This window comes from Grammomys surdaster, unplaced genomic scaffold, assembly GCF_004785775.1.
Source record: "Grammomys surdaster isolate TR1022 unplaced genomic scaffold, NIH_TR_1.0 125946, whole genome shotgun sequence".
NCBI classification, from domain to species: Eukaryota; Metazoa; Chordata; class Mammalia; order Rodentia; family Muridae; genus Grammomys; species Grammomys surdaster.
The window spans coordinates 3716414-3734183 of NW_021620768.1; the positions used below are offsets into that span (position 1 = coordinate 3716414).

At 44.2% G+C, this 17770-nt stretch overlaps 1 protein-coding gene across 1 annotated transcript in view; it reads right to left on the bottom strand.

Moving 5' to 3' along the window:
* Positions 1 to 15504, bottom strand: part of Ints3 (integrator complex subunit 3) — a 43619-nt gene extending 28115 nt beyond the window's left edge. Inside the window, exons 1-3 of the mRNA XM_028753226.1 lie at positions 14673 to 15504; positions 5177 to 5260; positions 2764 to 2847 (exon numbers count right to left, since the gene is read on the bottom strand). Of these exons, the coding sequence (XP_028609059.1) occupies positions 2764 to 2847; positions 5177 to 5260; positions 14673 to 14819 (315 nt within the window). The 5' untranslated portion in view covers positions 14820 to 15504. The remainder of the gene's footprint in view (positions 1 to 2763; positions 2848 to 5176; positions 5261 to 14672) is intronic.
* Positions 15505 to 17770: the final 2266 nt, after the last annotated feature.

Genomic DNA, 17770 nt, shown 5'->3' on the forward strand with positions numbered 1-17770 from the left:
TCTGAAGACAGCTATAGTGTATTCATATATAATAAATAAATAAATCTTAAAAAAAAAGAAAAGAAAAGAAAAGAAAAAAAGAAATGGGACTGACACAGTACAAAAGAAGTAGAATACTCCAGCTCTTACTAGACTCAGTGGCCAAATTCATGGCATAATACATATTTACAATGTAGAACCTTGTGGCTTCTCAATGCCAAGCCAGGAAAAAAAACAGAGAGCAGACACATCCTGACCCCTCACTGATGCTTACTGAGGTCCGATTTAGACCTCACCTGAAACAAACGTTTCCAGAAGACAAAGCTAGTTTGCACTTAGATAACTAAGGTGTTGCTGGGTTTGTTTGTTGTTTTTTGTAGGTAACATGATACTTTGTAATGTATGCTGGCCTGGTGCTGTATTTCTTTATTTGTATGCATATTTGCCAGTGTGAGTTTATGTACACCATGTGTGTGTGTTGTGCTTTGGAGGCCAGTGAGGGTGTCAGATACCCTGGACCTGGAGTTCTAGGCAGCTGTGAGCTGTGATGTGGGAACTGAAGCCGGCTCCTCTGCAAGAGGACTAAATGCTCTTAACTACTGAGCCATCTCTCCAGCCATTTTTTTTTTTAACCTTTACTTATTTATTTAACTTACTGACTTAGTACTTGATATGTAGCTCTTAACTGGCCTTCAACAAGGCCATCTTCCTATTTTAACTTTCCAACTACTGATATTACAGGCATGAACCACTATGCCCAGTTTGTGGGAGTGGAGGAAACCGGGGCTCAAACCCAGGGCTTCAAACAAGTCACAGAGACTCACACTGAGCTATATCCAATCAGATTTAAACTTCTTTATTTTATGTATTATTAGAGAGAGAAAGAGGGAAAGAGAGGGAGGGAGAGAGAGAGAGAGAGAGAGAGAGAGAGAGAGAGAGAGAAAGAGAGACAGAGAGAGGGAGAGAGAGACAGAGAGACAGACAGAGAGAGAAACTAGATACCTTTTGGAAGTCGGTCCCCTCCCTCTTCTGCAAGTTCTGAGAATCAAACTCAAGTCATGAGGGTTATGTGGCAAGTCTGTCTACCAGCTGAGCTATCTCACTGGCCCTCAAATCAGACTCTAATTATAATACCTACAAAAATATATACAAGTCAGGCATGAAGCAAAGACAGGCAGATCTCTAGGTTCAAGGCCAGCCTGGTCTACAGACTGAGTTCCAAGACAGCCAGGGCTACAAAGAGAAACCCTATCTCGAAAACAAAAACAAAGTGTACAAGAGAAAATTAAATCACAGCCCCACTTATCCACCTTCATCTTTGTCAACAATTTCCTTAAAATCAACGAGCTCATGTTACTGCTTGGCTTAACCAACTAATGTCATCCATTTGTCTCTAAAGATCTAAATGATAGATTCAGTGTGAAATGAAATCCCAACTCTTGGGAGGCTGGGGAAACCAGAGCTCAAGGTCAGCTTGGAATATGTCAAAAAAAGAAAGAACAAAAAAGGGAAAAAGCACAATAGAATTCTACTTAACAAAGTTCAAAATGACTGGTCTTTCATTAGGAGCTGCTGCCCTCCCTCACCTTCACCTTCACAGGCACCCCAAACTGCATCAGAGAATTAGGAAACAGCAGGTTCCCACACCCACAAAGACTTTGTTGATGTAAGCACCCCTGTCAGGATACCAGGAGCATCTTGTCTGCTTCTCTGAGGATGAGTTTCCTTTGATTACCCCTAAACAAATGACACATAGCTAAATTCCAAGGCACTTTATGGGGGGCCTGCAGTCTAGACCGGAGAGAGCTACAAAGCCATAGGTGTTTTAGAAGCATAGAGCAGAACCCAACAGTAGACAAAGAACTATCTGTTTTCTTCCACACCACCTGTGCTCAGCGAAAGGCCATGAACCAACTCCCTGCACTTCTCCCTTCTGTCAAACGGTTCCAGCCAGATCCAAATAAACTTAACCTCATTAAGCTAGGACTCAAAAGATACAGAGTTGCTGGGAGGGGGCAATCTCAACAAACAGAAGACTTAGTTCTTCTAAGAGAACAGAAGCTGAGAAACTATCCTGCCTGGCCCTGAGCCTCTCTGGAGCCTCTTCTGTTTATGAAAAGGCCAGGCGGCTTCCTGGCAATTCTCTTAGGAAGTCAGACTCCACTGTTCTCCAGTGTCATCTTATTTATTACATTAAGTCATTTAATCTAAAGGTTACATGCTACCATTTTAAGCCTGTTTTCTCTTTCTTTGCCAAAGCAGAAGCCACAGACTAACTACAAGTCCTCTTCTGGATAAGAGCTCCCATGGGCTTGGTTGTCCTCCATCTCCTCCATATCCCAAATTAAATGCCAATTTTGAACTTTGTAGTCTCACACCTGAAACTTTAACATTCATATGTTTTCTTTTTCTCCAACTGCCTTTTCTTGTCTTTCAGTTTTAGTATCTGGGAACAGAAATGCCTCCAGCCAGAGACTAATGAATTCACTGAGAATAAGGGACTTGAGAACACATAGTGATTCAGCTCTCATACAGAGTGTGACAGCTGGGCAATGGTGGGGGCTGGCACACACCTTTAATCCCAGCACTTGGGAAGCAGAGGCAGATGGATCTCTGTCAGTTTGAGGCCAGCCTGGTCTAGAGAGTTCCAGGACAGCCAGGGATACAGACAGAGAGAAACCTTGTCTTGAAAAAACAAAAAAGAAAAAAAAAAAGTAACATAACTTCAGTTAATGAGTAAAAGGTCCCTAGATTTAACTGGATCCAGGGAAGAAGGTGCCTTACCTTCTGGGCTTGGGCAGGCTCAGTGAGGACAAGAGTAAACAGGCCAAGGCAGATCTCCTCATGCTGGGGAGGTCCTTTGCACACCTGGAAGGTGAGAGAGGAAAAGAATTAGCTGTCACTAACATGAAGGAAGCACAAACACAATTTTCTCCTAGAAGTCTGAGGACTCTCGAGTAACATTTAATGGGGAAAACTGACTCTCAAATATGATGCTTTCTGACTCTAAATAGGAATGAGGCACCTACTTCAGGAGAAAGGCAGGAAAGGGAGAAACTCACTGCTTTTTCTAACAACCTAAAGCTAGAATGTACAAGAGTGCTTAAGATGAGAAAAGCAAGGGAGCTGCAATGAGCCTGCAACGGAGGCATATTCACACAAGCAGACCCCAGACAACCTCTGGGACTTCAACATAGAAATCATATCCAGTAAATTACCAAGTCATTCCTAAATATTTACTCTGTAAGATCCCTCTACATTATTTTTAAACATTTTTTTGGTTAACATACAAAATAGTAGGATTCACTACAGTATTTTTATACATCTCATTATTTAAATTATCTAGATTTTTTTTTTTTTTTTTTTTTTTGGTTTTTCGAGACAGAGTTTCTATGTGTAGCCCTGGCTGTCCTAGAACTCATTCTGTAGACCAGGCTAGTCTCGAACTCAGAAATCCGCCTGCCTCTGCCTCCCAAGTGCTGGGATTAAAGGCGTGCGCCACCACCGCCCGGCTTCTACATTTACTTTTGAAATAGGGTTTTTCACTAAATCTGAAGTTCATAGATTTGGCTAGGCTGTCCAGCCAATAAGCTTCATCCCTACCGTAGCCCTCTCTCAGCCCAGGGTTACATGCATTTGCTGCTATTCTATTAAGTGATCCACGCTCAGGTCGCCATGCTTGCTCAGCCGGCACTTTACTGATCCATCAACCCAATCATATCACCCAAGTTATTTTTTATCAATTAATTAGAATGGTCTGTGTGTACCTCTGGAAGTCACGGGATGATTTGTAGATGTTGGTCCCCCTTCTAACATGTGGGTCTCCTGGACTGAACTCAGGCAGGCAGTCAAGCTTGGATAAGACACTCCTACCCACTGATCACCTCCTCAGCTGCCATTATATAAATTCCTCACACGTGCTATTGAAAGATTTACTTTATTTCATGTATGTGAGTACACTGTAGCTGTCTTCAGACACACCAGATGAGGGCATCACATCCTACTACAGATGGTTGTGAGCCACCATGTGGTTGCTGGGAATTGAACTCAGGATCTCTGGAAGAGCAGCCAGTGCTCTTAACCACTGAGCCATCTCTCCAGCCCCACATGTGCTATTTAAAATTATTTAACTCCACAGATTGATAGAGAGGTAAAAGTTAAAATGTATGTAAGAACGATTTGCAAAGAAAGAAACTACAAGACAAGCATTTTTATTTTCATTTATAACTTAATTTATGCCTGGCAGGAGTGGTACACACCTTTAATCCTAGCACTTGAGAGGCAGAGGCAGGTGGATCTCTATGACTTAAGAGGCCAAACTGGTCCACAGAGTGAGTTCTAGGACAGCCAGGGATACACAGAGAAACCTTGTCTTGAAAAAACAAAACAAACAATGGAAAACTTTATTTAGTGTGTATATGTGCAAACATGCTATGCCGCATGTGTGGTGGTCAGAGGAAAACTTGCTAGAGTGACTTCTCACCTTTCCTATATTGGTCCCAGGGATCAAACAAACTGTCATACTTGACAGCAGGTACCACTGTCTGCTGAGACATATTGCTGGTCCTATGACTTTTTTTTTGCTAGGTGTGGGGGCACATGCCTTTAATTCCAGCACTTGGGCAACAGAGACAAGCAGATCTTTGTAAGTTCAGGACAGCATGGTCTACAAATCAAGTTCCAGGTCAGCCATTAAGACCAAGTCTAAATAAATAAACAAGAATTTACAAACTGTCAAAGAAAATCAGAGGAGAACTCCTGGGAGTCAGTCCTCTCTTGTCATCTTGTAGAATCCAAGAATGAGAAGTCAAAGTTACCAGGGCTGCATAAAAAGCCCCTGACCTACTTGAGCCACCTAGCTGGCCAATAATTGAGCTTTTAAGTTGTTATGTAACTCAGGCAAGATGGCACAAACCTACAATCAACAGCAGTTAGGAGGCTGCAGCAGAAGGACTTTGAGTATTATACCAGCCTGGATTCCATACTATTTTCAAGGTCCAATATATATTATACCCTGAAATACAATCTCAGAAAAAAGGCTCCAAGAAATGACTCTAGTAGTAAGAGAGTACACCTGATTTAAGGAACCAGGATTCGAACTTAGTCCCTTAAGTCCTGGCCACCATCTTTCCATTTTCCTGTCTGTATCTCAGAGCTTTCCCAAGCAGAACGGATGTAAGGAGGACACAGTACTTACATATGCATTGAGAGCATCGTTGGCCTCTCTCTCGGAGACACCAGCGGTCATCGATGTGACAATACTCATACACCTTTCCAACCTCTGGGGAAGGGATGAGAACAAATGAAGATTATATTACAACACTGCTACAAAGTGCTTTGTCCCCAAAACATTTAAAAAATTCAAGCTTGATCATCCTTCTACTATGCTTTAAAACAAAAGAAAAGAAAAAAGAAAGGAAGAAAAGAGAAACTCTAAGTAGAATGGCCACTAACAAATGTGGAAAGAACAGTAGCAATAAGAGCTGATTTAGGGCCGGGCGGTAGTGGTGCACGCCTTTAATCCCAGCACTTGGGAGGCAGAGGCAGGCGGATTTCTGAGTTTGAGGCCAGCCTGGTCTACAGAGTGAGTTCCAGGACAGCCAGGGCTACACAGAGAAACCCTGTCTCGGAAAAAAAAAAAAAGAGAGAGAGAGAGAGAGAGAGGGAGGGAGAGAGAGCTCGAGCTGATTCAGGCTAACATTACCCATGTGTGCTAAAGCTAGTCAGTGATATTTTCAGGAAGAATAATACATCTATAAAATTCATACTTACTAACTTCATAGGGAAGTAATAAATGTAGACAGCCTGGAGGACGTTCTCTTAACCAAGTGATTAAAGCTACCTACAGTAAGACAAACTGACACCATTTGCCCCTAAGAAACACTAGGAAGACAGGCATAGTGACACATGTTATAGTCCCAGATAATTAAGAGGCTAGGATGAAGGGTGACTTTTAAGCCCAGGAGTTGTGTAAAACTTAGGGTACATGGTCAGAATCTGTCCCAAAATAAACAGACAAACATGGAGGTGCACACCTGTACTTTGGGCACTCAAGAAACTGAAGCAGGAGAATTTTGAGTTCAAGGTCTGCTTGAGCTGCATAGTAAAACTTTGCATAAATTTTCTTTAAATTTTTAAATAGAAAGGTACTTAAAAAAAAAAAACTAAGAATCTTAACAGTCAAGCATAAGGTTTATCTTGTTTTCATTTCTAACTTGAGCAAACCAACTTTATAAGAATTTAAGATACATTCAAAGGTTCTGCATGCTTTTAATCCCAGCACTCGGAAGGCAGAGGTAGGTAGATGTCTGAGTTTGAGGCCAGCCTGGTCTATAGAGCAAGTTCCAGGATAGCCAAGGCTATACAGAGAAACCTTGCCTTAAAAAAACAAGAAAGAAAGTGTAAGCAAAGAAAAGAAGTAACAAACAAAAGGAGACATTAAAACCTTCTACGGCCACTTAAACAAGACAGGCCACTCTAGTTTCAATGGCACCCCTAATATGGCACATGCTTAGCATTTTAAGGAGTCCCTCGAGAATCCCCCTCCAAGGCACATGCTGGTAAGATACTGACAAAACATGCTGCGTGTGTAGCCAGAAAGCCAGTTTGAACAACACCTGAACAACTTCCTATGACTTTTGAAACTTTAGTGTGAGGCTAACTCAAAATTTGTTTAAAAAAAAAAAAAAAAAAAAAACAGTTCCTGCTGGGCAGTGGTGGGGTACGCCTTTAATCCCAGCACTTGGGAGGCAGAGGCAGGCGGATTTCTGAGTTCGAGGCCAGCCTGGTCTACAGAGTGACTTCCAGGACAGCCAGGACTACACAGAGAAACTCTGTCTTGAAAAAACAAAAACAGTTCCCAGTGATACAAGATAACTCAAAATTTATTTAAAACAAACAAACAAACAAACAAACAAAAAAAAACAGTTCCCAATGATAATGACCCTGGGCAAAACCAGAAAAGGGGTGGCTGGTTTATTTCTACTCAATTTATTACAAACTATCAAAAAAACATCTTCCTAAAGTCATGGTGGTATATGCCTACAATCCTAGTTCCTAGAGGACAGAGGTAAAAGAATCAAAAAATCCAAGACCAACCCATGCAACTTAGGAAGTCCATCTCAGTATTTAGAGGGGGCTAGCAATGTGGCCCAGTAGTGAAACCAGCATGTGAAGCCGGTGATAATAAAGCTCTTTGTGACACCTGTAATGCCAGCAGTCAGGCGACAAAGGCCAGAGGATTGCTGTAAATTCTAGGCCAGCCTGACCCCCTAGTGAGATTATGTCTGAAAACAAAGTAACAACAATAACAACAACTTAGAGAACAAGACATCTGAGTACAGTGATGCACACTACAATCTCAGCATTTGGATTTGTACTCAAGGCAAGAGGATCAGAAATGCAAGGTCACCTTTGGCTACAAAAGGAGCTTAAAGACAGGCTTGAGTTATGTGAGACCCATCTCATAACACCAAATGAAACAAAAACTTCAAACACAACAACAGCAATAAAACCCTAACATATTTGAGACCCAGGGCTTGAGCCCTAGTACTGCAAACAGAAAACCCCACAATAATAATGATGGCAAGCTGGCAAGCAGCCTATAGCAGCCTTCTGAGGCAATGACAAACAGGTATAATGAGAAAGAAAGGAGGAAAGACAAACATGCTTCTCCTCTGGCCATCATCCTGGGGTTGTCTATAATCACCCTCATAAGACCCAGAATAATGGGCTGAAGAGCTCGCTCTGTGGTTAAATGAACTGGCTGCTCTTGCTCAGGACCCAGGTTCAATTCCCAGTACCAATATAGTACCCAGGTAGCCATACAGGCAACACTCATACACATAAAATAAACATAAATCTTTTTTGGTTTGTTTGTTTTTGTTTTGGAGACAGGGTTTCTCTGTGTAGCCCTGGCTGTCCTGGAACTCACTCTGTAGACCAGGCTGGCCTCGAACTCAGAAATCCGCCTGCCTCTGCCTCCCAAGAATAAACATAAATCTTAAGTTCAGGTCTTGTTTTAGGTCTAACTTTGTTCTAGGTCTATAAAGTGAGACCCTAACTCAAAAATAAAACAACAATAACACTAATAAATTTTTGTTGTTTGTTGCTTTTGGTTTTTTTGAGACAGGGTATCTGTGTCGCCTTGACTTGACTTTCTTGGAACTTGCTCTATAGACCAGGCACTGGCCTGGAACTCAGAGATCACCTGCCTCTGTCTCCCAAGTGCTGGAATCAAAGGTGTGCGCAACCACCACACAGCTCAATAATAAATATTTAAAAAAAAAAAAAAAAGAAAGAAAAGGTTAGGAAAACAGAGGGTAGATTATGTTGCAACAGGAGGGTCCAAAACCTTAACCTAAAACCACTCTAAAGCTGTCTGGAGGTGACATTCACAACTTTACCTCCAACAGCAGTCCAGCTTCAAATTAGGGCAGATCCACGGGCTCGGCCTTAATAAATAGCAAGTGCACACTTGTGAAAAGGAACCGTGCGATCACATGAAAGCTGAGCTGCGACTCATGACCTGTGAGTTCTGGGAGCCATTATCACCTAGTTTAGCTCCTGTATTAAAGTGTGGGGAGGAAAAACCTGAGGCTGAATTTCTCTCTTTTAAAACCTTGTCTCTTTCTACTAACAACAGTCACCAGGATCTGGAGAGTCATCTATCCTAATGGTTAGGTCTTGCTGGCACCTGTATCCAACCAAGGTTAACTAGCAGTTTCAGAGTGAAGGGAGTGAAGAGTAAGCAGCAGCACTTAACGCTAGACACTACTCACAGCAAAGAGGAAAGCACCTATGTTGAATCACCAGAGTGACGCCAAGGGGACAGCCAGGCAACAGAAACCACCAGGTAGCAAGCATAGACAGAACTGGTCCTCCACAGCTAGGCCTAGGCTCATCTTGGCTGTATTATTTAGCCTCTGCAAATCCTGGTTTCATCTGAAAAACAGAGCTAACTCCTGTATCACAAAGTTGCACCAAGCACATAGCCTCAACTAATTAGAATCTATCCAATTTGTGAGGCTCAGGATTGCACAAATCTAATCCTTGAAGACCTGGCTCGGCAATCTTTCATCAATCTCTTTTTAAAAATTTTATGTTACACCTATTTACTTGAGTGTGTATGCGTATGTATGTGGGCAGTGTGGAGATCAGGGGGTAACTCACTGCAAGTCGGTAGTCCCCTTCTACCTATTAGATCATAAGGCTTGGCAGCACTCCATACTCAGCCATCTTGCTAGCCCTCCAGCCACTACTTCTAGTGGCATGTCCTAAAAGGTTCCAGAAAACTAAATCCTCTACTACAGGACATGGGAAGTTTTCAAGTAGTAAAAGGTTTCCTTTTGATTACGCCTTTAAGAGAGCTGGATGGTGGTGGCACACGCCTTTAACTCCTGCACTGGAGGCAGAGGCAAGTAGATCTCTGTGAGTTTGAAGCCAGCCTGGTCTACAGAGGGAGTTTTAGGATACCCAAAGCTACACAGAGAAACCGTTTTGGAAAACCAAGAGAGAAAGAGGAGAGAGAGAGAGGGAGGGAGGGAGGGAGACAGACAGAGGAAAAGAACAGACAGACAGAGAGATCAACCAAGCAGAGAAGGGAGGAGCCCTGACTGACAGACCCAGAACCAAGAGTACAAATCTAGCTACAAAGCCCTATAAGCCCTACATGCTGGCAAAATCTCTTTGTGTAATTTAACATTCATGAAACTGTGGGTTAAGCAAAGTTTCTCTAGGCTCCTCCCAATGTTCTAAACTCAGCTCGGAGGCCTGAGTCAGTGTTATGGGTCAGTGCCCAGTCAAGAATGGACTCTTAAAACAGGGAGGTCCTACTAAGATGTAGAAAGTAGAGTCCAGAATTTGAATGAGCGGACAAACTCAATAACAAAAGAAACATGAGGAGACTCCTTTTGTTTTTTCAAATGACAGAAGTACAGAAAAAATGACTTTTCCTGGACATAAAGTCTTTATCCCAGTACTCAAGAAGCAGGCAGGTGGGTAGGCCAGCCTAGTCTACCAGAGTGAGTTCCAGGCCAGCCAGGACTACACAGAGAAACCTTGTCTCAAAAACAAAACCAAAAGATGCATATCTAAAACTGCTCCTGGTGGTTCATGTCTGTAATCTCAGCACTTGAGGGCAGGCAGAAAGATCAGGAGTTCAAAGCCAACCCGTCTAAAACAAGCCAAAAACAAACAAATCAACAAACAAGGAGAGAATTATCAGGAATCATTCAGAATGAGAAAAGGACCATTCCCTCAAAGACCACAGGAAACCAGATGTATAACTGAGTAACAGTACCCTATCCCCATAGTCTCTTAGGGCTCTTAGAAAAGATGAAGTCACACATGCAGCTGCCAGCAATTGCTGGCAGGATGGCTCTGTTCAGAATAAGCTCTCTATGACAGCACCTCAGAGAGCTCAGTAAATATTTATCATCTCCAGGAGTTCTGGAACTCATTTTTCTAGTACTAAAACTACCTAACCATGACTATAGCAGTGACAGTGTGCTCAAGGGAGGACAGCCCCTCTGCTTCCCAGTCTGTGCGTGAAGCTGAAGACTGAGTCCCTTTAACCACCCCGCTTCCCTTGCCCCAGGTAGAATGTACACTCTAGTTAGAGTCTAGTGCATGACTCCCATCTAAGAGGTGGGCAGCCCAGAAAAGGAAGATGTGGTCCAACCTGCACAATCTCTAAGAACCCAATCAGTAAGAAGAGATTGAACATGCTGGGTTCCAAGTACAGCCACTTTGCATTGGGGTATATAGAGAGTGGAATGGCTCTTGAATCCTCTGAGGAACCTGGGACAAATGTCCTGCAGATTCCAAGGAACGACCTAGACTTTACAATCAAGAATATGTACAATGGGGGCTGGAAAGATGGCTCAGCGGTTAAGAGCACTGACTGCTCTTCCAGAGATCCTGAGTTCAAATCCCAGGACCACACGGTGGCTCACAACCATCTGTAATGAGATTGGATGCCCTCTTCTGGTGTGTCTGAAGACAGCTACAGTGTACTCATCAATACAATAAATAAATAAATATTTAAAAAAAAAAAAGAATATGTACAATGATAATTTAAGGGGCAAAAAAATTAAAAATGACTCAAAGCTCATTCCTTGGAAATTACTCAGACATGCCAAGTTATTTCTTGAAGTAAATATGGTGGGGAAAATACATCCATCTTCCCAAATGTAACTTTGAAACCTATCTTTTAAGATATTCTGATTTCTTTGGGCCACAGTTCCTGATTTTGGCCTGACTTCAAAGTGACTGGTCCTTCCCTGGCAAAGGAATAGCCAGGGCTGTGAAGCCTCATGAGACTAGGAACTACATGTTCTAAACTCCAATCTCTGGCACTATTTTTATCTCATTCCCTCCCCAAATTAGAATTGGGATGGTCAAGTATACTTCTGTCTTCAAAGGAAGGAATGGGGCCAAAGAGAAGAAGGGATACAACAAACACTCCCCAGGGTAGGAGAGTCACAGCCCCTGCCCAGGGTGACACTGTGAAGTGCTTCCTGCTCCAGGCTACTAGTGAGGGGCCTTTGCAAATGACTACCTCTTCATACTCTCATCTACCTTTTCAGGACTTCTTGCTGGCTGGTACTGTGTCTTGAGGTGATAAACTTCAGGGTGCACACTTTACATCCTTCTTTTATTTTCCTATCAGGCTCAACATGCTTTAAGCACATAGAGGTAAAAAAAAGCAGACCTATTTTCCTGGAAAACAGATAGGCCTATGATGGAAAATTACCAAGTGAGAATGAGCAGAGGTCAGATGGTCAACAACAGGTGTTGATAACTCCTGTGTGCAATGATCTTCAGGGAGGCACAGAGGAAGAAGAGGCCTGGCCCTTATACACTATGGTCTAGTGGGATAACAGAACCACACCCATGGCGGTAGTGCAGCAAGACATGCTGGAAAATGAAGATGCAAAGACAAAGGGCAAAGCTGAGTGTAGAAGGGGGAGCTTGAGACTCCCTGGAAGCATCCACACCATGAAAGAAATCAGCCAGAAACAAGCAACCCCTCCCTTTTCTGCCTCGAAGTTGAAAGTTCATTCTCAGAGTCTAAAAAGGCAAGAACCTAAAAGGCTTCTGATCTCTCTTGTGATCTTTTCCACCCACATCACTTACTGTCCAGAAAAGGATGCTGTGCTATATCCTATGGTACAAACTAAACCAGGGATTTATATAGGATTCTATAGGAATAGGATAAGAATCGACAGACTCCCATCCAACCTTGGAGTCCATTGTCTTTCAGCTGCTCTGATGGAAAGATCAGAGACAGTCAGCCACCTACTGATTTTTTACCCTCCGGTGCTTGAACACCAGGCTCAATACTTGACAGTCAAAGCAGTTATAGTTAAGTTCCAGATGTAACTGGAAAGTGGTGGTGCACACCTTTCATGCCAGTGTTTGGGAAGCAGAGGCATGAGGATCCCTGAGTTAGAGGCCTGGCTTACAGAGTGAGTTCCAAGACACCCAGGGCTACACAGAGAAACCCTGTCTAAAAAATACAAAAAAAAAAAAAAAAAGAGAGAGAGAGAGAGAGAAAAGTAAGTTAAGTTTCAGACTAGACAGACTACATATTCAGACACTATCTCAAAAATAAAACAGGGCTGCTGAGAGGCTCAGCAGATAAAGAGCCTTGCTGTAAAAACATGGCAACCCAAGTTCAATTTGCAAAACCTGCAAAAATTGGATGGTGAGAACCAACTCTATAAAGATATCCTCTGACCTCTATGCACATTTCAGAATGTGCATCCCACACTCATATACCACTCACACATACACACAAAAAATGTAGCTGAAACAGGAAAAAAAAATGTAACTGTGGTAGGGCATGGTGACACAGTGGTCTTGAACCTGCAATCATTTTGCCTCAGCCTCTTTAGAGTGTTGGGATTACAACCCTGTGCCTGGGCCACCATGCCTGGCTTAGAAGTAATGTTTACATTTCTAATTATGCCTATCTTAGTTGATTAGAAGAAGAAAAAGGAGGAGGAGGAGAAGAGGAGGAGGAGGAGTAGGAGGAACAGAAACAGCAAACTTTTTTGAATGCATATAGAATTATACAGTGAGAACATAACTCACTTTCTAGCCAGCCAGACATCTGCTGGTAGATAAACCACAATGTTGCTATAAGGCTAGTTTGATTCAAGTTCACTTCTTTCTTTTTTTGTTTTTTGTTTTTGTTTGTTTGTTTGTTTGTTTGTTTTGAGACAGGGTTTCTCTGTGTAGCACTGGCTGTCCTGGAACTCACTCTGTAGACCAGGCTGGCCTCAAACTCAGAAATCTGCCTGCCTCTGCCTCCCAAGTGCTGGGATTAAAGGCGTCCACCACCACACCACCCACTTCTTTCTTTTGAGACAGAGTCTCTCTTTGTAGTCCTGGCTGTCCTAAAGCTTGCTATGTAAACAAGGCAGGCCTCGAACTCAGAGATACTCCTCCACCTCAAGTGCAGGTCATAAAGTTTACTTTTGTGTGTATGTGGCATCATCTTGTGATCTACAGTATTTTCTTTTTCTGTCTTTTGTTTCTGGTGGCAAGGTCTAGCTAATGATGGCCCCAGATAGGTCAGAACTCGCTACACACTCACCGTTCACATTCTCTCCCTCCCCCCTTCTATCCTAATTTTCCTGACTCAATCTTCCAAGTGCTAGGATTACAGATGTGAACTACCATACTTGGCAATCTAACATGTTTTCAACTCTGAGTGTACCTGCCTACTCTAGCATGTGATAAAGGACTATGACATAGTGTCAGGAAAACGACCCGTGAGGAGACAGGGCTGTTCATTTCCTCCCCTTATCCTTGGGTAACCACCAAACTGAATGCATTAGGTTTTACAAACAGCTCAACAATCATGCCTCAATCTGCCATACATCCTAAGGAAGTCTTCCTGTGTATAAGCTGTGGAAGGGGCTACACTGATCATCTCTAGTTAGTCAAGCACAGTAAAGGAAGGGACAAGCCTCTTCGCTCATGTTCTGTCTGTCTCTCTTTTGGTTTTTCGAGGCAGGGTTTCTCTCTGTAGCCCTGGCTGTCCTGGAACTCACTTTGTAGACCAGAGATCCACTTGCCTCTGCTTCCCGGATCTCTCTTTAGTGTGTGTATGTACTCTGGTTCTAAGGAAAGCAGTCCCCTATATACTGGCTCACCCCACTGCTATGACTGATATTACCAAACTAGATACTACTTACTTGTAAGTCTTCACTCACTCTATAAATTCTCGGTTAAAATCACTGACAACTGTCTGTATCCACACACAGTCAATGATACCATCTAAGAAGAGGGGCCAAGTCTGTAGGAAGTTGCCAATCCTCAGACACCTGCCTGTAAACACATATATACTTTTCAACTTAACACTCTCAAATAGGGTGGGTATTTTAGATAGCTATTGGTGTGTATGTGGGAAGAAACGAAAATAACTTTGGTCAATATGGATGCTACATCGCTTCTGTAACCAACACCCCTCACACCCATTTTCTTAATAGCGGCAGCTGTTACTAGGGCAACCTGTCCAGGAAATTGACCCACACTTCTTCCTCCAGGAGCAGGAAGCAAGAGCAATGTTTCTGCCTTAGAAAAATACTTGAAGGCCTCTTCTCCCCACCCCCACCCCATATCCGCTCCAGCATCCCTCCTCAACCCAATTCCTTACTCCCTTCCCCACCCCCCACACCTACCTCCTCTAACTCATCCTTGGCATCCAAACTGGTTGAAAGTAGCAGCCTCCCCCCTCCTGGGGCTCCTGCTCCCGCTCCTCCTCCTCCACCTCCCGCTGCTCCTGATGCAGCAGCTGCTACGGTCCCCTTTCCCTTCTGTAACTCCATGGCTGCAGCCAGGAGACCGGAAGAGGTCAAGGGAGTAGACGGGTGTTAAGTCCTAGAAATGGAGAACTCTGGCTTGCCAAGGACGAGGAGCAAGAGGAACAAGTGGGAGGGAGGCCGATAGGCCTGGCTTTCCGCACTCTTGCCTCCTCTCCTGGGGAGGGAGAAGGCGCGGGTTCTCTAGATGCTCCCTCTGGAGTAGCCGTGCTGGGGCAAAGCTTTAGCGCAGAAGTATGGTAGACTAAGGGTCTTGTGCCCTGCAGGGAGGTGGGCAAGGCTGCCACCCTTGCAGAAGTGGAGGGGGAACCCTCTGGCTTCTTATCCTGAAAGGAGGGGAAACCCTAAGTTTCTGCCTCTCGAGGCGTGGGAAGGAGTCCTGGCCCTGAAGTGGAGGTGGGAAACCTTCCCGGCGGGATTGGGAAACGCGGTTCCTTGGAATCCGGCCCCTAGCGGGTGAGGATGCGGCAGGAGCGCTATGGGAGGACCAGCTTCTCCCCACACCACACAGAGGCGGCCATGGTGGAAGGGCGGGGGAGGCTCAGAGTGCCCGAGCGGGCAGAGTCGTCGCCGGCGCCGGAAGTGAGCAGTCGCGGTCCCGGGCGTCCGCCAATAGCGGCTTCCGCGGTGGCGCCAGGTCTCTAAGGAGTAAGCCGACGACGACGGACTGGCCTTTTCCCGGGCTGCCAATTGTAGGGAGAAGAATTGAGTCTGGTCTGATGGGCAACAAGTGTGCCCAATCGCATCCTTCCTCTGCATCTGGAGGCGGGACGGGAGGTAGGAGTGGGTGTTAATGCTGGGTGATCCGGAAAAAGCCGGGCTGCGCCTGCGCGCGCCAACACGCATGCGCGACGTTTTCCCCCTTGCTCCACTCCCTACAGGTGTTCGGAACGTTGTCCTTGGGTAGTCTGGAGACTGGAAACCTTTTCCTTAAGTGGCAGTTCAGGAAAAGGAGCTGCGGAGCCCCAACCCTTACGTTTTCACGTAGCAAATGCCCTCAGGGGCTGAAGCTACTTCCTGAATTGCGAATGCTACGCACAGCTGAGTGTATGAGCTCTTGGGTATGCAATTGTTAGTAAGAATTTGAAAATAATAAAAAAGTGCATTGACCCACTAGTGCAAACCAAATAATTAGAATCGTACCAGCACTAGCTTTAACACAATTTACTAAGTGATGGAACCTCATCGTCTTTTGAGGCTCTGGGACTGACAAATGTCACTGAAGCCTATTGTATTTACACACACACAATCCATTGATAGTGTTGCAGTTTGTTGTGATCACAGTAGGGCTTGATTGTATGAGAGTTCTTTTACCATACGTTTCAACAGAACTTTTCATTTTTAGGCATATGAACCGATTGCTGTACACAGCTCTAAGGTGTGTGTGGTGGTATATGCCTGCAATCCTAACACTTGGGAAGCTGAGCTATCAAATCCATTCTCCCCTTCCCTCCCCCATTCGTAGATACAGGCTTATTTTCCTGCACTATATACATTTTCAAGGCCAGTGGGCAGGTAAATTGTTAATAATGTCCTTGGAAGAATTCCAAGTTCCATGGCTACTGTTGTGGGAGTGAAGCACTCTTGAACCCAAGCTGGCCTCACTTTTGTGGCGTTCCTTCTGCTTTAGCCTCCCAGGGGCTTCTGTATCATAATTGCAAATAAAATAAGACCTGGACTGGCCGATCTCCAAATACACTTCCAGCATTCTACAGTCCTTCGAGTACGCTTTGAATTCCTTCTAGGTGTAAAGGCTGATTCAGCCTCTGAACTACAAACAAGTCATTACAATAGTTTAATATACCCAGGACACATGTATTTGATAGAAAAAAAGAAGTAAGGAAAAAAGATGTATAATACTGCATATTATTTCCATTTTTTTGAAGTGTGCTGGGTTCGTTTGTGGTACTGATGATTGAACCCAGGGATTCAAAATAGGTCAATGCCCTGCCAGTGAACATCCATGTGCTTTTTTAATTTTAAAAATTGATTATCTGCCGGGCGGTGGTGGCGCACGCCTTTAATCCCAGCACTTGGGAGGCAGAGGCAGGCGGATTTCTGAGTTCGAGGCCAGCCTGGTCTACAGAGTGAGTTCCAGGACAGCCAGGGCTACACAGAGAAAAAAACCAAAAAAAAAAAAAATTGATTATCCTTTTTGGTTTTTTTGTTTGTTTGTGTTTTTTTTTTTCGAGACAGAGTTTCTCTTTATAGCCCGGGCTGTCCTGGAACTCTCTCTGTAGACCAGGCTGGCCTCGAACTCAGAAATCTGCCTGTCTCTGCCTCCCAAGTGCTGGGATTAAAGGCGTGCGCCACCACCGCCCGGCTGATTATGCTTTTTTTGAAGCACTTGTTCCTATGTAGGTAAGTATTACCTTCAATTCTTGATCCTCCCAAGACTAAGGACTGTATTTGTGCATCATTACTCGGGCCTTATAGCATCTTTAAATAAGCACTATATAGAAGTTAGTGTAGGGCAGGCAGTGGTGGTGCATGTCTTTAATCCCAGCACTTGGGAGGCAGAGACAGGCAGATTTCTGAGTTCGAGGCCAGCCTGGTCTACAGAGTGAGTTCCAGGACAGCTAGGGCTATACAGAGAAACCCTGTCTTGACACCGCCCCCAAAAGGAAGTTAGTGTAGTGGGGGCTGGGGGTGGGGTACTTGCCTTCCCTCTGCAAAGCTTCCTTCAATCCCCAGCACCCTCAAGTGGATAATAAGCACCATGCAGAGTTTTTTAAAAGTGTACATTTTTAAAAAGTCAGAGGGAAGGTGGTGGCACATGCCTTTAATACCAACACTCCTCCAGAGGCAAAAGCAGGTAGATCTCTGTGAGTTCAAGGCCAACCAGCTTGGTCTACAGAGTGAATTCTAGGACAGCTAGGGCTACACAGAGAAACCCTGTCTTGAGAGAGAAAGGAAGGAAGGAAGGAAGGAAGGAAGGAAGGAAGGAAGGAAGGAAG